This window comes from Nycticebus coucang, chromosome 10, assembly GCF_027406575.1.
Source record: "Nycticebus coucang isolate mNycCou1 chromosome 10, mNycCou1.pri, whole genome shotgun sequence".
NCBI lineage: Eukaryota > Metazoa > Chordata > Mammalia > Primates > Lorisidae > Nycticebus > Nycticebus coucang.
In genome coordinates, this window is record NC_069789.1 from 109,030,541 (window position 1) to 109,054,068 (window position 23,528).

The 23,528-nt window shown below is 40.4% G+C and overlaps 1 protein-coding gene and 1 pseudogene across 2 annotated transcripts in view; both read right to left on the reverse strand.

Annotated features, from left to right (window-relative positions):
* LOC128596511 (NACHT, LRR and PYD domains-containing protein 11-like) overlaps window positions 1–8,944 on the reverse strand; it is a 34,182-nt gene extending 25,238 nt beyond the window's left edge. The window contains exons 1-3 of the mRNA XM_053606112.1: window positions 8,668–8,944; window positions 1,548–3,114; window positions 376–537 (exon numbers count right to left, since the gene is read on the reverse strand). Coding sequence (XP_053462087.1) covers window positions 376–537; window positions 1,548–3,114; window positions 8,668–8,944 — 2,006 coding nt within the window. The remainder of the gene's footprint in view (window positions 1–375; window positions 538–1,547; window positions 3,115–8,667) is intronic.
* Window positions 5,602–7,116, reverse strand: LOC128597549 (serine/arginine-rich splicing factor 5-like; annotated as a pseudogene). Its single transcript, XR_008383275.1, has one exon. The product of XR_008383275.1 is annotated as a serine/arginine-rich splicing factor 5-like (transcript).
* Window positions 8,945–23,528: the final 14,584 nt, after the last annotated feature.

A 23,528-nucleotide genomic window follows, 5' to 3' on the forward strand; every position in this document is an offset into this window, starting at 1 on the left:
CAGACCTTTCATGGAGTAGAAAAATAAGCCTTATGTGTTAAGCCACCTTTGGGGAGGGAGGTGAAGAGGAGAGGGACTCTCTTATATATGGTTGAACAGAACCCAAAATGATATCACTTTCTTTCACCTGGACAGCTTGTGATTCATCAATATCTGAATCAATTATCTTTTATTTTCCAAAAACAATAATAGGGATTTCAGGAGCTCCCCAATCCCCTTACTGCAATGGGCACATTCACCTGCCTTAGTTCCCTTCCCAGTGTTAGTATTTATCACGTGGGATAATCATTTTCTTGTGTTTTGTCTCCCCCAGAGAAGGAAGAGGAGACCACTGCTATTCCCTGGGGAACTCTGAGGCAGTGACTGGTGGAGTACCTGAGTGTTTGAAGCTGACAGTTAGGATGTCTCAGGGCTTTACACAGAAGCAGTTCTGAAATCCTGTTAAAGTCACTGGTACAAATTTCCAACTCCCGGAAGTTCTCCTTGGTGTAAAATAGAGAGCAGATATGCATCCAGAAGGTGAGGCCCCTTATTTGACTGTAGAGAAGAAAAATGGGATTTTCCAGCAGAATCAGCTCTACTCCAACAATTTGAAAAACAATGCACATACACACAGAGGGTGCTAAAAACATATGTACACATTTTAAGTAAAGAAAAGCCTGTATTAAAATTGTAATACTCAATATATGCCAATAACAAAAGATGAATACAAGTCACACTGAGCACCTCTTATAATTCATTGCAGAAATCAAACATGAGTTGGGCATTACAAATATAATACAGGATTTTTTTCTTTCTTACAATATATATAAATGTATATACCTTTGTAGTGCCCTCTGCATATATTACTGTATCTTTGGAGAGAGACCTGTACCTGACTCTGACTTAATATATGAGACAGGAAAAGACAAAGCCTTGTCAAGGATGAAAAAAAACACCCAGGCTTGCTAAGTGTAGTTGGTGATTCCATATTTGGGCAAAATGCAACAGTGTTCAGTGCCTTTAACTGTAGAAATACTATAGACCTAGAAACACCCATATTGATAGTAAGCATAGAATGTTATGTGCTATTATGAACATTCCCACCACAGAATATAAGGATACTTCAGTTAATCCATACAAGTGATCTGCAGAAATGAAGTCAGAACCATTGGTTCTCAACTACCAGCAATTCTATCCACCAGGGGACATCTGTCAATGTCTTGAGATGTGTTTATTGTCACAACTGAATGCTACCCACCAGGGTAGAAGCCAGGGATATTACTAAACAGCTTGTAATATACAAAATAGCCCCATCACCACCACAAGTGCCACAGAATTTTCTGGCCCCTGAAATGTCAGTAAGGCTGAGATTTAACATGGAAACCCTGAGTTTAAACTGAAGTAGAGATTTTTTTTTTTTAACTGCTGGTCTTATTGGAAGCTAGAGTGGAAGTCAAGTTCTGCATGGCCTTTAGGGTCCACCTTCTCAGAGACAACAAGTGCTAAAATTATAGGTAGGTCACAGGTATATAGGAAAGGGATTTTTTGTTTTAATTAAGACTCACTGAGAAGTTAGCATCGAGATGGGTGTCTTGTACTGAAAGACTTGCTGAACACTCAACTTAAGCTTCTGCAGAGGCTGGCAGTGCTGCAGACAATATAACGACACCATCAAATCTTTGTTGTCTTGAATAAAAATAGTTGCCTCTGAGAAAAAGCTCATTATCTGTTTCACAAATTCTTCCTCCAGATTCTCCAAGAAACAATAAAACAAAGGCATGTGGTGTTCCATCAGGTTTGGATTGTTCCCCAAATATTTCATTTGCATGAGCAAGTTCTGCCTAAGAGATTCCACCATGGGGAATTGACAGCCCAAAGATGTCTCAAGAATTTTTCTCCTTTTCTCATTAAGAAGGCCAAAAATGGAAGTAATTACTGGGCTAAAATTGTCGTATAACTCTCTCTTCTCTTTATTTCTCCTCCTGGCTGAGGGGATCCAGCGACGGGGTAACACCATCAGACTCGCGAGGGCGGCACAAAACTCTTGGATGTTCAAGTGTATGAACTTGTAACGGACTTGGTGGTTGCTGCTCCTCAAGAGAATATTCATGGCCTGTAACACAGAGACATCATCACTGGTGAACCCAACACTTACAAGGTCATTTCTGCTGAAATGGAGGGTGTTGTGAGACAGTCCTTCTAAAGCCAGTAAACACAGACGATTTAGGAGAATGAGGTGATACTGACGGGCAGTAACTTCAGGTTCAGATGCTAATACATTGGCGAGATAATAGGTATATATATCTGTGGGTGTCTCACAGGAGAATCCGATATCTTCCCCCTGGTTTATCTGCTGATTCAGGACAGTGCACAGGATCCAAGACAAGAGTGGGACCTTGCATAGATCCACAAGAATTTCACTCATAAGTACGAACTTGAAAGTTAACACAGCCCTCTCTTGGTTGTTAAAGAATAAGTGAAAATAGCTCTGCTTCTTTTCGTTAGAGAGCTGCAGGGTCACATAGCAATCTTTCTTGCTCATCAAGGCTTTTATGCAAGGCTCACAACCAGGCCGTGAGAAGACCAGGACCCAGCAACCTGGAACCATTTTTCTCTTCAGCAAACTGACCAGGAGAACAGACACCGGCACCTCCTGTCTGCTGTCACTGCATAAAGCAGATTCGTCCACATTCAGGTCAACATTCATGTTATCCAGGTCCTCCAAGATAAAAAGGACCTTCCGGGGATCAGATAGGATGTCAGCAATTGGAGCCTGGTCCTTGGGCCAGTCCTTGGAGATCAGCCTAACCAAGCTGCCATTAGTCATCTCATTTATTTTGTGAGATGTGATGTGAACAATGTACGAGATGGTGTCCTTCCACATCTCACCCGCTGTCCACTTTATCACTGCGATTTTTGTGATCATAGATTTCCCGGTGGCTCTGTCTCCCACGAGGAACACGTTAAGATTCTCTGTGAAAGATGTTGAAGAATCATATGATGATTCAAGCATGTAGAAAATGTCACCAGTAACTTCAGAAAAGAATGAGTAATGAATTTCTGAAAAATGGCATGTTTCCCACTGGCTTAGGAATTTTGTCCTCATGAGACATTTGTGCATCTCTTTGTTACCTAAGAGAGTGAACATAAGGCAGACGAAATGCAAAATACAGATAAAAATTCAAGAGGTAAAATGGTTTCACCCTATTTTCATATAAAGTAAAAGTACAGGAAAAACAATGACATTTTACTCACTACCCATTCATCACAAAGGTATAGGTACAAAGATACTTATTAGGTTGCATTGAAGCAGCCAGAAGGTTGAATAAACCTATTCATCCTTACAATACAATCTTTTCCAGATTGGTGGAGAATATTCAAAGGATGAGAAAAATTAGGAAAAAAATCATGGCATTTGGAGTCACTTATATTTTGCTTAAACTCTTAGCTCTGCTACCTAGGAGACTTTGGATTAGATTCATGATCTTTTTTTTTTTTTTTTATGAGACAGTCTCACTTTCTCATCCAGGCCAGAGTGCCATGACATCATCATAGCTCATGACAACCTCAAATCTTGGGCTTACGTGATCCTCCTGCTTCAGTCTCCAGAGTAGCTGGGCCTACAGGCACCTGCCATGATGCCTGGCTAATTTTTAGAGACGAGACAGGGTCTCACTCTTGCTCAGGCTGGTCTCCAACTTCTGAACTCAAGCAATCAATTTGCTTCAGCCTCCCAGAGTGCTAGGATTACAGGTGTGAGCCACCATGGCTGGCCCTATATTCATGATCTTGGTAAGTTCTCTTAACCACTCAGATATTTAGTTTTTCAACTGAGATACATAATTATATCTAGTTCAGAGATGTTTGGTAATACTAAGTGAGCCAATGAACATGATGACCTGCTTAGGGGAGTATCCAGTGTGTTAACTCTCCATAATCTTTATACATAGGGCCCAGATCTTACAGTTTTAGGACAAAGCTCCATACCAGGGGATCCACTCTAGCTTAAGCACTTGCCCCTGGCCACTTTTATAAAAGCTATTTAGTTGTCTGCTTGGTTTCCTTACTGTGTTCTTGGCTGTGCAGAAGCTTTTTAGTTGGATCAGATCCCAGTAATATATTTTTGGTGTTGTTTCAATTGCCTGGGGGGTCCTCCTCATAAAATATTCTCCCAGGCCAATTTCTTCAATTGTTTCCCCAGCACTCACTTCTAGTATCTTTTTTTTTAAGTCATTTGTACATAGATCATGAATATATTTATGCCATTATGGGATTCAATGTGTTGATTATTTGTACAAATTGGAGTGCTTACATCCTACTAATTAACATAGCCTTCACCTCATTTACCCAATTACAGTGTTAAGACATTTGTGTTCTACACCTGATAGATCCAACTTGTACTTGCAACACGCTCCATAGCATCCTATTAACCCTCCCTCTATCGACCCACCCAACTCCCTTCTCCTCCCCCTCCCCTTCCCTCCTTTATCCTAGGCTATAGTTCTGATTCATCTTTCATATGAAAGTGTGAAAGATTATAAATTGGTTTTATAGTAGTACTGAGTACATTGGATTTTTTTTCCATTCCTGAGATACTTTACTAAGAAAAATATTTTCCAGTTCCATCCATGTAAACATAAAAGAAGTAAAGTCTCCATTTTTTAATGCTGCATAGTATTCCATGGTATACATATACCATAATTTATTAATCCATTCATGGTTTGATGGGCCATTGAGCTTCTTCCAAGACTTGGCAATTATGAATTATGCTGCAATGAACAATCTGGTGCAAATATCTTTGTTGCCAAATGATTTTTGGTCTTCTGGATATAAAGCTAGAAGAGGAATTGCAGGATCAAATGGTAGGTCTACACTTAGATCCCTGAGTGTTCTCCAAACTTCCTTCCAAAAGGAACATACTAGCTTGCATTCCCACCAGCAGTGCAGAGGTATTCCCTTTTCTCCACATCCACGCCAACATCTGTAGTTTTGGGATTTTGTGATGTGGGCTACTCTTACTGGAGTTAGATGGTATCTCAGAGAGGTTTTTGTTTGCATTTCTCTGATGATTAAAGATGACGAGCATTTTTTCATGTGTCTGTAGACCATGTGCCTGTCTTCTTGAGAGAAGCTTCTGTTCATGTCTCTTGCCCACATGAAATGGGATCACTTGTTTTTTTCTTATTAAGAAGTTTGAGTTCTCTGTGGATTCTGGTTATTAGACCATTGTCAGAAATATAACTTGCAAAAATCCTCTACCATTCTGAGGGCTATTTGTTTTACTTAGTGTGTTCTTGGCAGTGCAGAAGCTTTTTAATTTGATCAGATCTCAGTAATGTATTTTTGATGTTGCTTCAATTGCCCAGGGTGTCCTCCTCATAAAGAATTCTCCCAGGCCAATTTTTTCAAGTGTTTCCCCTGCACTCTCTCCAAGAATTTTTATAGTTTCATGTCTTAAGTTTAAGTCCTTTAACCAGTGAGTCGATTTTTGTTAGAGGAGGAAAGTGTGGGTTCAGTTTCAGTCTTCTACAGCTCGCCAGCCAATTCACCCAGCACCATTTGTTATAGTTTCATGTCTTAAGTTTAAATGTTTTATCCAGAGAGAATCAATTTTTTTTCAGTTTTATGGTATTTTATTATCAATAACATACAGCTGCTTTAATGTGTTTGTCCTGCAGCTGTTTTTTAAGGGTGAGTGGGAGGACACCCTTGACCCTAAACAAAGAAAACTCAAATTAAGCCTTTATGTACAAGCAAATTTAGAGCTCTTTTAAATGTCCAAAGCTATTAATTAGTTTAACTGAGGTATTAAACTAATTCTGAATAAACATATTTGAATAACCAGGAACTTAAAAATGTTCCATTGTTTTCTTGTACAAAAAAATTAAATTTGCTTAGTTATAAAAGAGCTCTGTCAATATACACAAACTATATACTTCAGACATTCACAAAAATGTGAGCAGAAGGCTTATCAAAAGACATTTAATACAATTAGTTTTCAACAACCCCTTGGTGGTCCACATCTACAAAGATATCCACCCAACTCAACCCCCTCCAAACCCCACCCCCACAGAAAAGCACATACTTACCAGAATTTTTAGCAAGTATGGTTTGGAGATTTGTTTTTAAAAAAGGCCCCAAGGGCAAGTTATTTAGTTTAATTGCCACTGTCAACTGATCTGGACCTTGATAGAGATTGGGACCTCTGGCGATCCACAGAAGCTGGAGACTTAGATCTACTTGAAGAACCACGTTTCTGGCTCTTCTCCGGCACGCGAGACCACCAACAGAACGGGACTTGCTCCGGCTCCGGCTCCGGCTCCTGCTCCGGCTCCTGCTCCGGCTCCGGCTCCTGCTCCTTGACCGGCTCTAAGACTTGCGACTACGGGAACGAGACCGGCTATGGGACCTAGAGGAACTCCTGGTCCGAGATCGAGACCTGCTTCTTGACCTACTGTGCCTTTTGCTGCCTTCAATTAATTTTATTTTTCTCCCATTTATTTCCTTTCCAGAAAGTTTTTCAATAGCATTCTTTAAGTCACCATAAGAGGCAAATTCAACCACCCCTTCATTTAATTTAGGTCGATGTGCATCTGCACAGGTTACTTCCCCAGCTTGTCTCATGAAATCTTTGAGATCCTGCCAGCTGACTCTTGAGGATAAATTCTCAACTATAAGCCGATTTTCTGTTCTTAAAGGTGGAGCATTTCGTCTATCATTACAAGGTCTGCGACTGCTAAATCGGTCAGAGTACCGCCCTCTACCTCTTCCACCTCGAGACGAGCCCTGACATGTTCAATAGTAACCCTTTCACTACAGAGTTCTTTTCCATCAAGTTCATATACGGCATCATCCGCATCCCTTGGATCCTCAAATTCCACGAAACCAAAGCTTCTTTTCAGATCAATATCTCTTATTCGTCCATAACCCTTAAAGAATCTCTTCACTTCTTTCTCCCTGGCCGCTGGATTTAGCCTCCCGATGAATACTCCACAGCCACTCATGATGTCCGGCTAGTATTTCCTACCGGACGGGATCTTTGGCGGCTGAGACCCAGACAGAGGTCCGTAGTCTGCGACGGAGCCGTCTGCCTCCACGCAGACCAGGACTTAACTCCTCTACGTCTCTCCACAACTGACCGGAGAATCAATTTTTAAAGTATCTCAAGAATGGAAGAGAAAGTATCCAATGTACTTCGTACTATTATGAAACCAATATATAATCACCCACACTTTCATACAAAAGATAAAACACAACTGTAGCCCAGAATGAAGGAGGCAAGAGAAGGGTGGGGGGAGAGGAGAAGCCAGGTGGAGGGGGGTAATCGGTGGGACCTCACCTATGGTGCATATTGCAAGGGTATATGTCAAACTATTAAGAGTAGAGTATAAATGTCTTAACACAATGATTAAGTGAGGTGAAGGCTATGTTAACCAGTTTGGTGTAAGCATTCCAAATTGCATATAAAGGCTTGGCACCTGTAGCTCAAGAGGCTAAGATGCCATCCACAAATTCCAGATCCAGCTTGGGCCTGCCAAACAACAAACACAACTACCAAAAAAAAAAAAAAAAATAGCTGGGCATTGTGGTGGGCGCCTGTTATCCCAGCTACTTGGGAGGCTAAGGCAAGAGAATTGCTTAAGCCCAGAAGTTGGAGGTTGCTGTGAGCTGTGATGCCACAGCACTCTACCCAGGGCAACGGCTTGAGGCTCTGTCTCAAAAAATAAATTGTATATAAAATCAGCACATTGTACCTCATAAATGTATTAATGTACACAGTTATTATTTAATAAAAAAATGAAAAGAAAAAAATTTTAAAGCCATTTAGCAAGAAGACAAAAAATAGGGGTAGAATCAGAAAGCCACAAGACAGGACACAACCCACATCCAACCCGTCACTGGTCCTCCTTCCAGTCTGAAGAGTGCCTCTTTTGGCATGGAAAGTCACTTATCAAAGTAACCAAGCTTCTAAAACCAAAAAAGGACTCAACAAAATAGGAAAACTATAGGCCAATATCATTAATGAATATTGATGCAAAAATATTCAATAAGATCCTAGCAAACAGAATGCAGCGACACATTAAAAAAATTATACATCATGATCAAGTGTGCTTTATCCAAGGATGCAAGCAAGGTTGGTTCAACATATGTATATCTATAAATGTAATTTACCACAATAAAATCAAAAACTAAGACCATCTGATTCACTCAATTGATGCTGAAAAGGCTTTTGAAAATATACAGCATCTTTTCTGACAAGAACACTGAAGAAAATAGGCTTAGGTTGGACATTTCTTAAACTGATAGAGGCCATGGACAACAAACCCACAGGCAATATCATACTGAATGGAGTAAAACTGAAAGCATTTCTGCTTAGAACTGGAAGTAGGCAAGGATATCCCACTATCACCACTGCTATTCAACGTAGTTCTGGAAGTCCTAGCCAGTACAATCAGGCAAGAGAAGGAGATCAAGGGTATTCAAATGGGAACAGAGGAGGTCAAACTCTTGCTCTTTGCAGATGGCATGATCTTATGTCTGGAAAACTCCAGGAGCTCAACTACAAAGCTCTTAGAAGTCATCAAAGAATACAGTTACATCTTGGTATACAAAACAACCAAGCTCCCTACAATCTTCCCTCTCCCCCCTTTCCCCTTCCCCATTTCTGGGAAGGGCCCCACTCACGGTTTCGTCTAATGGTGATCTTCTCACAGAGATCTTTATGACCAAGCTTTTGCAGTATGCTGAATGCCATATTCCAAGTGTGCTGTTCCTCATAGGAGCTCCTCAATGTGTTAACCAGAACTTCTTTGCTCACGTCTAGGTTAGTCGATGGAATCTGTGGCAGTCCAAACTGCTGGATCTCTTGTTCTAGATGACTCTTAAAACTATGAAATTCCTCATCACTAAGTTTCTCTAGATACCAAAGCAGGTCAAAGTCAGCAGAAAAGGATTCTGCCATACTGCTTCCGCAGGGAGGTCAAAATTCAGAGAGCAAGGACCTTGAGGAACAAGGAACATGGGATCCACAAAGTAAATACAGAATCAGAATCTAACTATTCAACAGTAACAATCCCCTCCCAGAGCTGGTGAGAGTGGCTCACTCTGCCCAAATCATTTGCACAAATAACATGGTTTATACTGAACTCCACTTTCTTTCTGGGTGCCTGGAACATTGACACATGCTAGGTAGAAGGTGCCCACACCATCAGCTCACCACAAAAACCCTGAGCGATGGGTTTATAATGAGTTTTAATCATGGACAACATTTCAAGTATGTGTCACAACTTGTTGGGGGGATTGCATGTGTCCGTGTGACCCCCATCCCCACAAGAGGACACTCAGCAGCCTGGTTTTCCCTGGACTTTCTCTTTTATACTTATTCCCTTTGGTGATTTTGTTTCATGTTATCTCACTGTGATAGTGACGGCCATAAGTGTGACTGTCTTCCGAGTCTTCCTTGCTAATCACCAGACTGGGGGTAACATGAAATGACCTCATGACCTGGGTTATCCTCATGACCTGGGTTATGTCCCCCAATTGTTTTTACCTTGCAGTAGGCAGCACCATTAACATTTTATTGTTAGTTTGGCAATATTTGTTGGAAAGGTCTACTTATGTGCTTAAATTAGAATCCTTATCAGGGCAGGACCAGGTGTTTCTCTTCTCCTCAATATCCTCAGCCCCCTAGAGCAGAGATTTTCAACTGGTGTTCTACGAGAGGATTTTAGGTGTACCTTAAAGATTTTTAAAGATCACTATTTAAATCATTTATGAAAGAAGTTTAAAGCATAGTAAGTATATTTTTTTTTTACTCTTTTGTGTTGATCAACATACTTTTTTTTTTTTTGAGACAGAGTCTCACTGTCACCATGAGTGGAGTGCCCTGGGGTCATACCTCACAGCAACCTCAAACTCTTGAGCTCAAGAGCGCCTCTTGCTTCAGCCTCCCCAGTAGCTTGGACTATGGGCACCTGCCTCAATGCCCAGCTAGTTTGCCTGTTTTTAGTAGAGATAAGTTCTCACTCTAGCTCAAGCTGTTCTCAAACACCTGAGCTCGAGGCACCCACCTGCCTTAGCCTCCAAGAGTTCTGGGATTACAGGCATAAGCCTCTGTGCCTGGCCTCTGATGTTGGTTCTTGATGACCAATTTCATAATAGAAGGAGATGCTGCCACATCTGGGCATGTCTTCCCCAGATTCGGGGCCAGAGCTATCTTCCTCCACCCAGGCTTTCACACAGTCTACTCATTAGAAGATGGTCCAGACCAGATTTGTGACAGTGAAGCTCACAGGGCATCTGGCCAAGAACTGCCCAAATAATTGGTTTGGTCAGTGCCAGAGAGAAGAACAGCTCTAACATCAATTTCAACCCCAAATAACCATCTTTAGCATATACTCCATAGAAGGGAATATTCTGTCTGATGCACATCCTCCCTGGCAGGGATCCTTTCAAATATGAGGGATGTCATACTATTTCTGGAATGAATGCAGCCACAGGCATGTTTAACAGGGGATAGAATTGCAGGGCCACTGCCTAGATATTAACCCAGGGGTTACCAATTTGGCTACAAATTTGACTCACCTGGGGCCATGTACAATTACTGGTGACTGGCTCCCACTTGCTGGCATTCTGCTTTGACCAGGAGAGGTATGCTCAGGGTATGACTGATAAATATAACTCCTCAAATTAACCAGATTAAAAAAGGAAAAAAATAAAAAACAGGGGAGGACCATCTTAAAGCATGCAAGAAGGGAATTATAGAAGATTTAGCATCTATTCATGTGGTCTTGGATGGGTCTGAAACACCCATATCAAAGGTGTTTTAAAAAATGAAGAACAGTAAATTCTTGTATAGAAATGATTATTTTTATAAGGATGTTAATAATCTTCCCAAATAGATCTGTATATTCAGTAAAATGGCAATAAAATCTCAACAGAATTTCTCATGTGAACATATAATTCTAAAATGTATGTGAAAAACAGAGAGGACAAGTACTCTGTATAAAAAAAGATTCACCTTAGCTCAACAAATTTGGGGATGGTGAGGGATGGTATGCTGATGGAATTGGATTCTGTCAGCATCCCCATCCCATCACCTTGTAATGATTTAATTAAAAAGCCCTAGTAATTGGGCGGCGCCTGTGGCTTAGTGAGTAGGGCGCCGGCCCCATATGCCGAGGGTGGCGGGTTCAAACCTCAGCCCGGGCCAAAGTTCAACCAAAAAATAGCCGGGCGTTGTGGCGGGCGCCTGTAGTCCCAGCTACTCCAGAGGCTGAGGCAAGAGAATCGCTTAAGCCCAGGAGTTGGAGGTTGCTGTGAGCCCTGTAACGCCACGGCACTCTACCCGAGGGCGGTACAGTGAGACTCTGTCTCTACAAAAAAAAAAAAGCCCTAGTAATTGAGATTGTTGGCACATGGATGAACAAAGTGAACAAACCAACAGAACAAAAAACACAGAGTTTGAAAACAAATGTAAGCAAATATGAAGTCATAACAGATTGCTGGGTAGTGAGACAAATGAACTATTCATTAAACAGAGCTAGAACCATTTTTACCTATATTTAAAAATAGATTCTTTTTCCCTATCTTAGAGAAAACAATTAAAGGGGCTTAATATGTACTTCTGCATGAAAAGCAAACCTCTATCATGCTTTAAAAGACAACGTAAGGTATCTTTATGACTTGGTGGACATGACTTTTCTTTTTTGAAATGACTTTTTAAAAACAAAACTCCGAATTTATAAAACATAGAGTAAAGCTTGATCAATTTGATTTCATTGAAAAATAAAAACTGGCAACTTGTAGAAGACTGAAACTGGACCCACACCTTTCACCATTAACTAAGATAGACTCTCACTGGATTAAAGATTTAAACTTAAGACACGAAACTATAAAAATACTAGAAGAGAGTGCAGGGAAAACCCTTGAACAAATCAGTCTGGGCAAGTATTTTATGAGGAGGACCCCCCAGGCAATTGAAGCAGCTTCAAAAATACACTACTGGGACCTGATCAAACTAAAAAGCTTCTGCACAGCCAAGAACACAGTAAGTAAAGCAAGCAAACAGCCCTCAGAATAGGAGAAGATATTTGCAGGTTATGTCTCCGATGAAGTTTTAATAACCAGAATCCACAGAGAACTCAAACATATAAGCAAGAAAAGAACAAGTGATCCCATCACAGGCTGGACAAGGGACTTGAAGAGAAACTTCTCTGAAGAAGACAGGCGCACGGGCTTCAGACATATGAAAAAATGCTCATCATCTTTAATGATCAGAGAAATGCAAATCAAAAGTACTTTGAGATATCATCTAACTGCAGTAAGATTAACCCATATCACAAAATCCCAAGACCAGAAATGTTGGCATGGCTGAGGAGAAAAGGGAACACTTCTACACTGCTGGTAGGAATGCAAATTAATACATTCCTTTTGGAAAGATGTTTGGAGAACACTTAGAGATCTAAAAATAGATCTGCCATTCAATCCTATAATTCCTCTACTAGGTATATACCCAGAAGACCAAAAATCACATTATAACAAAGATATTTGTACCAGAATGTTTATTGCAGCCCAATTCATAATTGCTAATTCATGGAAAAAGCCCAAGTGCCCATCGATCCACAAATGCATTAATAAATTGTGGTATGTGTACACCATGGAATAGTATGCAGCCTTAAAGAAAAATGGAGACTTTACCTCTTTCATGTTTACATGGATGGAGCTGGAACATATTCTTCTTAGTAAAGAATCTCAAAAATGGAAGAAAAAGTATCCAATGTACTCAGCCCTACTATGAAACTAATTTATGGCTTTCACATGAAAGCTATAACCCAGTTATAACCTAAGAACAGGGGGAAGTGGGAAAGGGAGGGGAGGGAGGGGGAAGGTGGGCGGAATGAGGGCAATTGGTGGGATTACACCTGCGGTGCATCTTACGAGGGTATATGTGAAACTTAGTAAATGTAGAATGTAAAAGTCTTAACACAATAACTAAGAAAATGCCAGGAAGGCTATGTTAACCAGTGTGATGAAAATGTGTCAAACGGTCTATAAAACCAGTGTAGGGTGCCTCATGATCGCATTAATGTACACAGCTATGATTTAATAAAAATAATAAATAAAATAAAATAAAAATAAAAACTGTTCAATGAATGACCTCTGTAAGAAGAAAGAAAAGTAAAATGACAAACTAGGAGAAGACACACGCATCATACATTACCAACCCAAGTTACTGTTTTAGAACACATAAAGCACAGTTACATGCAGATAAAAACAGAGAAATAGCCAGCAGGAATATAAACGAAAACTGAAGAGGCAGCAAATGGCCCACAAACATGGAAAAAAATGCCCAACTCTATTAACAGCAGTATAAAAGAAAGCAACAATAAAATACATTTTCCAACCAGTATTTTTGGTGAGTATTTTTAAAATCTGACAATATCGGGCAGGTAGTGAGGTGCAGACATGGGAATAGTCATTGATACTAATGTAATTTGGTGAAACCACTTGCAAATAGGCAAAGGGAGTGATCTACATTTTTGTGATCCAGCAATTCCACTAATTACCTATTTTAAGAGTCTCATGAACTAGAAGATATGGACAAGAATGTTCAAAACATCTTCATTTATACTGGCAAAAAATGAGAAACAACCCAACTACCTATCACTGTTAGAATGGATAATTAGATTGTGATCTATTCAAACTTTTAAATACTGTGAGGCTCTAAATATAAATGAACTGTGGCTAAAACAAATTAACCTTGATAAATCTCAAAAACGAGGTAAATGAAAGAACCGAGTCACAGAATTATACACTATAATTCAAAAATGAAGAAAAGTAAACATACCTCTCATGGGAACATATATTGATGGAAAAAATAAAATCTGGGGAAATAAAATGTACTTAGTAATGTAAAATTCTGTTAAGTGGAAACCCCCAAGGGTAGAAATGGCAGGCAATTGGGTTACAAAGGCTGGGTTTGCAATGTTTTTTTTTTCTTCAAAAGTTTTGTATCTATTTCATATTTGTGTTATGACTATAGTTACACCTGAAATTTATTATATTGTTTACACTTTTTATATGTATATTCATTTCATATTATCATAATAATAGCACTTAACTCAGGATTCTTAAAAGGAGGACACAAGATTGTGATTATGAACAGAAAGTTCCTGGCACACTGAAGTTTTTCCATGAACCTTGGAGATGTCCGTGATGGAAGCTAAAGAGTGAAAACCATAATGACGTCATGTCTGCACCTGCCCTGTATACCCATAACAACAACAGCCAGTGGACTCCTTCTGCACGCTGGGTATAGTGACAGCAGAAGTATGTTCATGACACACTCATGTTTCTGAAGGAACTTAGGGTGTAGGACAGAACCAAGATTATAAAGAGAGTCAGCCCTCTCCAGATCAGCCACATTGGAGAGGCCAGATGACTTCCTTGAAGTGAAAAGCCCTGGGAATGAAGTTAAAACAGGATGTCGTCTGCGCTACCTACCATTCTGCAGGACAGCAGGGACAGAAGGGAGCTGCACCAACACCCAGGATGGCAGGAAGTTTTCCTTAGTGCCGTCCGGGTCTCTTTAGCAGCAGCCCATAAGGGAGAGCCAATAAGGTGGGAGTCAGTCACTGGCCAATGAAAAGGCACCACAGACATCTTCCTCCCAGGCCCAGCTGCCCTTCATCATAAAGCAGCTGGGAAGAGTCGGCAGGTCTAGTCATTTCCCTTGTTACTGTTGGTTCCACTTGAGCACAGCCAGGCTGCCCCCACTGTACCTACCTGGCTTTGTCCACCTCAAGATGGCGGAGCAGGTGGACAGTGTGTGCTCATGCTGTCCATTCCACTAGCGCCTGAGACCTGTGGGAAAGATGCGGGGGAGAGCCCCCAAATGCAAAGAAAACAGCACACTCGGCAGGGTGAGAGACCTTGGGCTTAGAGGGTGGGTGCATGTTTATTAGATTCTCAATGCCTGTTGAAAGAAGCATGAAGGGAATCGGAGAACACAGGCCGAGGTGAGGTCAGGAGGCGTCACCCCCTGCACAGTGACCTTGCTCTCTGACCGGGCAGAGGAGCTTTGATATTAAATTTCTACCAAAGATTCACACACATTTTCCTTTTATTTTTAGCTGACTCATACTAACTGTAGATATTTATGAGACACAGAATAATATTTTGGCACGTGTATGCAATATGTCATGATCTAATATGGGCAATTAGCATATCCATCACCTCAAACAATTATCATTACTTTGTGTGGGGAACATTCACAGTCCTCTCCTCCAGCTTTTTGAAAATATACACTAAAGTATAATTAACCGTGTTTGCCCTACAGGGCTGTAAAACACCAGAGCTCCTGACTTCCATGTAGCTGTAACTTTGTATCCATTAGCCAATCTCTTACCTTCCTGGCCCATCCCCCAAATGTACATATTTTAGGATTTGTTTTTTACTATGAAATAAATACACAGAGAGTGCCAAAAAGTGTATACATGTTTTAAGAAAGAACTTGCATACTTAATTTATATTAATAACAAAAGAAGAATACAAGTCATGCTGAGCACCTCTTGTAATTGCAGAAGTCAGATATGACTTGGTCACGTGAGTATTACAAATTTAATACTTTTTTACCCTATCTTTTTTGCTTCTTTTTTTTTTAAGTGTTGTGTTGTCATAGCTCACAGGAACCTCAACCTCCTCTTGGGCTCAAACCTTCCTCAAGCCTCAGCCTCCCAAGTACCTGGGACTACACGCGCCCTCCCAACCCCCAGCTAGTTTTTCTATATTTCATAGAGATAGGGGGTCTCGCTCTTACTCAGGCTGATCTCAATCTCCTGGGCTCAGATGATCCATCCAGCTCTGCCTTCCAGAGAGCTAGTGTTACAGGTATGAGCCACTGTGCCCAGCTTTTCTTTTTCTTTACTTAAAATGTGTATACATTATTTTGCCACCTTCTGTATATAGAGAAAATATCTTGAACACAGTCCAAGAGCAGGGTGCAGCTCAGTTTTCAACTCCCAAAATAGCTCATTGAAGCTATGACCAGAAAGGCTGGGGCCTCAGCCGGGATAACAGGGTGGGCAAGAAATGGTTGAAGATGCTGTCTGCTCGCCTCTGTCTCAACAGCAGGGTAGTGGAGGCTTTTCCAGGGCTGTAGGAATGCCTAGGTTCCTCTGTCCCTCCTTGGAGCCACACAGAGGCTGCAGGTGCATCCACAGTTTCCCAATATTTAGGCTCAGAGTGGCACCCAGTCCAATCTGCATTAGGCTCAGATGCATGTGGGATTCTGTGTTGGTTCTCTTTCTGGAACGTATCTGTGCAATCTCCAGGCAGCTGCCCATATTAGGCCTGAGACCTGGACGGGTCAGGGTGCTCTCTTATAGCCAAGATCTTAAAAATTCGTCTTGGAGTGAGGATCCCTGGGGGTTTCCCTGTTCCAGTTTTCTCATATTCAGGAGCTTCTCCCAGCTGTTAGCCAATCCCCAGTGGACAAGTTGCTCTAAACCCTCTACTTACCCACTTTTGGTGCTTCCCATCACTTTCCTAGAAAATCTTGTCGTTTTTACCTAGACCATGTGTTTGAAATATGAGAACCTGCTTACTTTTCTGGTTCCTCTCCATGAAGGAGGCACACGCCATGTGAGTCTAGTCAGCTATCTTCTGGCAATGCCCTGTCTTCTTGAGTTCTAAAGAGTATAATGTGGACACAAATCTTTTATTAGGTATAAAATTACAAATTATTCCACTGTCTGGAACTTGTCTTCATCCTCTTATTAGGGTCCTTCTTAAAGAAAATACCTTTAATAAAGTACTTTTGTCTGTTTTTTCTTGGATCATGCTCTTTATCTAAAAACTCATCCTCGAACTCAAGTTGTACAGATTTTCTTCTATATTTTCTTTTTTATATTTATTTATTTTTTTATTAAATCATAGCTGTGTGCATCAATATGATCATGGGGCACCATATACTTGTTTCATAGACTATTTGACACATTTTCATCTCATTAGTTGACATAGCCCTCCTGGCATTATCCTAGTTACTTTGTCAAGACATTTACATTCCACATTTGCCAAGGCTCACATGTACCTTTGTAAGATGCACCACATGTGTGATCCTTTCAATCCCCCTCCCTCTACTCACCTCCCCCCTCCCTCCCCACGCTTTCCCCCTTCCCCTGTTCTTAGGTTCTGCATTTTTCATTCAAGTCAGACTTCATTGTTCTGTAAGCTGTGAGGTATCCATCTGGGTTTATTTTTTTTGCATATGGGTGGTTTTGGCATTTTTTTTTTGAGACAGTCTCCCTCTATTGCCATGGCTAGAGTGCTGTGACATCATAGCTCACAGCAATCTCAAACTCTTGGGCTGGAACAATCCTCTTGCCTCAGCCTTCCAAGTAGCTGGGACTATAGGTGCCTACCACAATGCCCAGCTAGTTTTTCTATTTTTAGTACAAACAGGATGCTCTTGCTCAGGATGGTCTCAAACTCATAAGCTTAAGCAATCTACCTGCCCTGGCGCCCCAGAATTCCAGGAGTACAGGTGTGAGCCACCACACCTGGCCCTTGTTTCTCCATTTTTGGTTGAAGAGACTATCCTTTTCCATGGTGCCTTTGTCAAACGTCAGTTGACAATGTTGTGATGGCATGCCTTTCATGTTTACTGAGAGAAATGAAATTTCCCACTACTTGAAAGTAAGTCTACATTTGCTTATGTATTGGGGATATGTCAGGTGACTGTCAGTTAGGATACATATATCTTCTGAATAATTCCATCTATTATTCCCCATCAATTACTGAATTTTTCCTCAGGTGTCACTGCTTCAATGACTATCTAAATAAAAACATGAGATGAAGTGGGCCCAGTGGCTCACACCTGTAATTTCAGCACTCTGGGAGGCCAAGGCAGGTGGATTGCTTGAGCTCAAGAGTTCAAGACTTGCTTGAGCAAAAGTGACACCTCATCTCTACTAAAATTAGAAAAACTAGCCAGATATTGTGGCAGGTGCCTATAGTCCCAGCTACTCAGGAGGCTGAGGCAACAGAATCATTTGACCCCAAGAGTTTAAGATTGCTGTGAGCTATGATGTCTACCCAGGTTTCACAGTTAGATTTTGTCTCAAAAAAAAGAATGCCATATGAATCTAGTTTGAGGACTTCCTGTCCTCATCTACATCCTCCTAAAACTAGCAAGACATTAGTGATCTTGATCCATTCATTTTTAATAACTTGGTACTACTCTGAATTTTCCAGGGTGTTTTTATTTATTTGTTGTTGTTGTTATTGTTGCTGTTATTGTTCCTGATAATTGTCTCTCTAAAAGTTGGTGTCTGTGCCCTGGACGAGATGGTAGTACCTTTCTTTTCTTTTTTTTTTTTTTATTAAATCATAACTGTATACATTGATATGATCATGGGGCATCATACACTCGCTTCATAGACCATTTGACACATTTTCATCACAATGGTTAACATAGCCTACCTGGCATTATCTCAGTTACTGTGCCAAAACATTTACATTCTACATTTACCAAGTTTCACAAATACCCCTGTAAGATGCACCACAGGTGTGATCCCACCAATCCCCCTCCCTCTACCTACCACCCCCCTCCCTACCCTCCCTTTCCCACTTCCCCCTATTGTTAGGTTGTAACTGGGTTATAGCTTTCATGTGAGAGCCTCAAATTAGTTTCATAGTAGGGCTGAGTACATTGGGTACTTTTTCTTTCATTCTTGAGATACTTTACTAAGAAAAATATGTTCCAGCTCCATCCATGTAAACATGAAAGAGGTAAAGTCTCCATCTTTCTTTAAGGCTGCATAATATTCCATGGTGTACATATACCACAATTTATTAATGCATTCGTGGATTGATGGGCACTTGGGCTTTTTCCATGACTTAGCAATTATGAATTGGGCTGCAATAAACATTCTGGTACAAATATCTTTGTTATGTTGTGATTTTTGGTCTTCTGGGTATATGCCCAGCAGAGGAATTACAGGATTGAATGGCAGATCTATTTTTAGATCTCTGAGTGTTCTCCATATATCTTTCCAAAAGGAATGTATTAATTTACATTCCCACCAGCAGTGCAGAAGTGTTCCCTTTTCTCCACATCCACGCCAACATCTCTGGTCTTGAGATTTTGTGATTAGGCTAGTCTCACTGGAGTTAGATGATATCTCAAAGTAGTTTTGATTTGCATTTCTCTGATGATTAAAGATGATGAGCATTTTTTCATATGTCTGAAGCCCGTGCGCCTGTCTTCTTCAGAGAAGTTTCTCTTCAAATCCCTTGCCCAGCCTGCGATGGGATCCCTTGTTTTTTTTCTTGCTGATGCGTTCGAGTTCTCTGTGGATTCTGGTTATTAAACCTTTGTCAGGGATATACCCTGCAAATATCTTCTTCCATTCTGAGGGCTGTTTGCTTGCTTTACTTACTGTGTTCTTGGCTGTGCAGAAGCTTTTTAGTTTGATCAAGTCCCAGTAGTGTATTTTTAAAGCTGCTTCAATTGCCCGGGGGGTCCTCCTCATAAAATACTCCCCCAGACCAATTTCTTCAAGGGTTTTCCCTGCATTCTCCTCTAGTATTTTTATAGTTTCATGTCTTAAGTTTAAATCTTTAATCCAGTGAGAGTCTATCTTAGTTAATGGTGAAAGGTGTGGGTCCAAATTCAGTCTTCTGCAGGTTGCCAGCCAGTTCACCCAGCACCATTGGTTAAATAGAGAATCTTTTCCCCACTGAATGTTTTTAATTGGCTTGTCAAAGATCAAATAGCGGTAAGTAGCTGGATTCATCTCTTGGTTCTCTATTCTGTTCCAGATATCTACTTCTCTGTTTTTGTGCCAATACCATGCTGTTTTGATCACTATCGATTTGTAGTATAGTCTGAGGTCTGGTAGTGTGATTCCTCCTGTTTTGTTTTTATTTCTGAGTAATGTCTTGGCTATTCGAGGTTTTTTCTGATTCCATATAAAACGAAGTATTGTTTTTTCAAGATCTTTAAAATATGACAGTGGAGCTTTAATAGGGAGCGCATTGAAATTATATATTGCTTTGGGTAGTATGGACATTTTAATAATGTTGATTCTTCCCAGCCATGAGCATGGTATGTTTTTCCATTTGTTAACATTTTCAGCTATTTCTTTTCTTAGAGTTTCATAGTTCTCTTTATAGAGATCTTTCACGTCTTTTGTTAGGTAAATTCCCAAATATTTCATCTTCTTTGGCACTACTGTGAATGGGATAGAGTCCTTAACTGCTTTTTCAACTTGACTGTTGTTGGTGTATATAAAGGCTACCGATTTATGGATGTTGATTTTGTAACCTGAGACACTGCTGTATGCCTTGATCACTTCTAGGAGTTTTGTAGTAGAGTCCCTAGTGTTTCCCAGATACACAATCATATCATCTGTGAAGAGCGAAAGTTTGATCTCTTCTGACCCTATACGGATACCCTTGATCGCCTTTTCTTCCCTAATTGCGGTGGCTAAAACTTCCGTTACAATGTTGAAAAGCAATGGGGACAATGGGCAGCCTTGTCTGGTTCCTGATCTGAGTGGAAATGATTCCAATTTAACTCCATTCAATATGATATTGGCTGTGGGTTTGCTGTAGATGGTCTCTATCAGTTTAAGAAAAGTCTCTTCTAGACCAATTTTCTTGAGTGTTCTGATCATGAAGGGATGTTGGATATTATCAAAAGCTTTTTCTGCATCGATTGAGAGAATCATATGGTCTTTGTTTTTTAATTTGTTTATGTGCTGAATTACATTTATAGATTTACATATATTGAACCAGCCTTGAGACCCTGGGATAAAACCCAACTTGGTCATGATGTATAATTTGTTTGATGTGTTGCTGGATTCTGTTTGTTAGATCTTGTTGAATATTTTTGCATCTATGTTCATTAGTGATATTGGTCTATAGTTTTCTTTTCTTGTTGGGTCTTTTCCTGGTTTGGGAATCAGGGTGATGTTTGCTTCATAGAACGCCAGAATCAAGTGGAAATGTTGAACAGACCCATATCAAGTTCAGAAATAACATCAACAGTACAAAACCTCCCTAAAAAGAAAAGCCCGGGACCAGATGGTTTCACGTCAGAATTCTACCAAACCTTTAAAGAGGAATTAGTACCTATATTACTCAACCTGTTTCAAAAGGTAGAAAAAGAAGGAAGACTACCCAACACGTTCTATGAAGCAAACCTTTCTTTTCTGATTTTGGGACCATATGGTATCTAGACGTGCTCACTAAGGAGGAGTTCAGAAAATTTAAGGAATATTCCAAGCAAGAGACTTCAGAACTTGGACTCAAGCAAATTTCCTGGACCAAAGTGAAAAAATCGTCCTGTGAAGAACTGGCCAACCTACTCATCCAGCATTACAAGGCACAGCAAGTGTGGAATGTGACCCTAAGGATCTTTCACAAGTTGGGTAGGCAGGATTCTTTGAGATAAGGTCAGGAGAGAGTAAGCAGGTGAGTTTGTGTGTGGGGAGGGGCCCTGACTGCTTAAAGCGAGCATCACTTCATCATTTTGGTAGATGGTTTCTATACCTGTCTACCACAGGGACAGAATGTGCTATGGGAAAATATCCTTGTAGGTAGCAAAATAGCTACCATTAGACCCGGTGGCTTTTGTGGTAAAACGTAGGTGGATAATGTGTTCTAATCTATATTGTACCTTTATATGGATCATCAATAACTTTTTCGTTTTTTCTTTTGAATTTTCTTTTGTTTTTATTTTGGGTTAATATGAAGGTACAAAGTTTAGGTCACATTGTTTTCATTTCTAAGGTAAAGTTCAAGGTGTAGTTATGATTTAATAAAAAAAGATTCAATGAATTGTATTGGTACAATTATATTTTTCTAAAACTGTATTCTTTCTAAGCTTTAACTTTTGAGTTACAAATGGTCCATTTCCCCTTTTTAATACCCTAATATTCTCATTTTAAATTAATTGTAAAGAGCCCTATCTTCAAATATAGTCACATTTGGGGCTTAGAGCTTCAGCCTATGAATGGGGGGGTGGGGTGCACAATTCAGCCCATAGCAGCATCTCCGGTGTTCAAGAGATCAAGAAGCATAGACAGAATCTGAGACAAAGGCTCAGAACTCACATGATCTTGCGCCCTTTGTGTTAGTATCCAAAGCAAGGACCAGAAAGAACTGTGGTCCTCTCTGTGTGTTGACTTGCAAAGATGGTGGCTACCTAGGGAACCCTGGGAAGGCTGGTTCAACGTGAGCACCCTTCTTTCTGTTAATCCTACCAAGGCTCCAACTTGGGCTCTTCCTCTTGCCTGATTGAAGAACTTTATTTTTTTTTTTTTTTTTTTTTTGCTATTTTGAAATTTTATTTTTTTTTTAATTTTTTTATTAAATCATAACTGTATACAATGATATGATTATGGGGCATCATACACTCACTTCATAAACCATTTGACACATTTTTATCACAGTGGTTAACATAGCCTTTCCGGCGTTATCTCAGTTACTGTGCCAAAACATTTACATTCTGCATTTACCAAGTTTCGCAAATACCCCTGTAATATGCACCACAGGTGTGATCCCACCAATTCCCCTCCCTCTACCCACCCCCCCCTTTCCCACTTCCCCCTATTGTTAAGTTGTAGCTGGGTTATAGCTTTCATGTGAGAGTCCCAAATTAGTTTCATAGTAGGGCTGTGTACATTGGGTATTTTTTCTTCCATTCTTGGGATACTTTACTAAGAAGAATATGTTCCAGCTCCATCCATGTAAACACGAAAGAGGTAAAGTCTCCATCTTTCTTTAAGGCTGCATAGTATTCCATGGTATACATATACCACAATTTATTAATCCATTCGTGGATCGATGGGCACTTGGGCTTTTTCCATGACTTAGCTATTATGAATTGGGCTGCAATAAACATTCTGGTACAAATATCTTTGTTATGTTGTGATTTTTGGTCTTCTGGGTATATGCCCAGCAGAGGAATTACAGGATTGAATGGCAGATCTATTTTTAGATCTCTGAGTGTTCTCCATATATCTTTCCAAAAGGAATGTATTAATTTGCATTCCCACCAGCAGTGCAGAAGTGTTCCCTTTTCTCCGCATCCACGCCAACATCTCTGGTCTTGAGATTTTGTGATATAGGCTAGTCTCATTGGAGTTAGATGATATCTCAAAGTAGTTTTGATTTGCATTTCTCTGATGATTAAAGATGATGAGCATTTTTTCATATGTCTGAAGGCCGTGCGCCTGTCTTCTTCACAGAAGTTTCTCTTCAAATCCCTTGCCCAGCCTGTGATGGGATCCCTTGTTTTTTTCTTGCTGATGCGTTTGAGTTCTCTGTGGATTCTGGTTATTAAACCTTTGTCAGAGTTATACCCTGCAAATATCTTCTCCCATTCTGAGGGCTGTCTGCTTGCTCTGCTTACTGTGTTCTTAGCTGTGCAGAAGCTTTTTAGTTTGATCAAGTCCCAGTAGTGTATTTTTGAAGCTGCTTCAATTGCCCGGGGGGTTCTCCTCAAGAAATACTCCCCCAGACCAATTTCTTCAAGG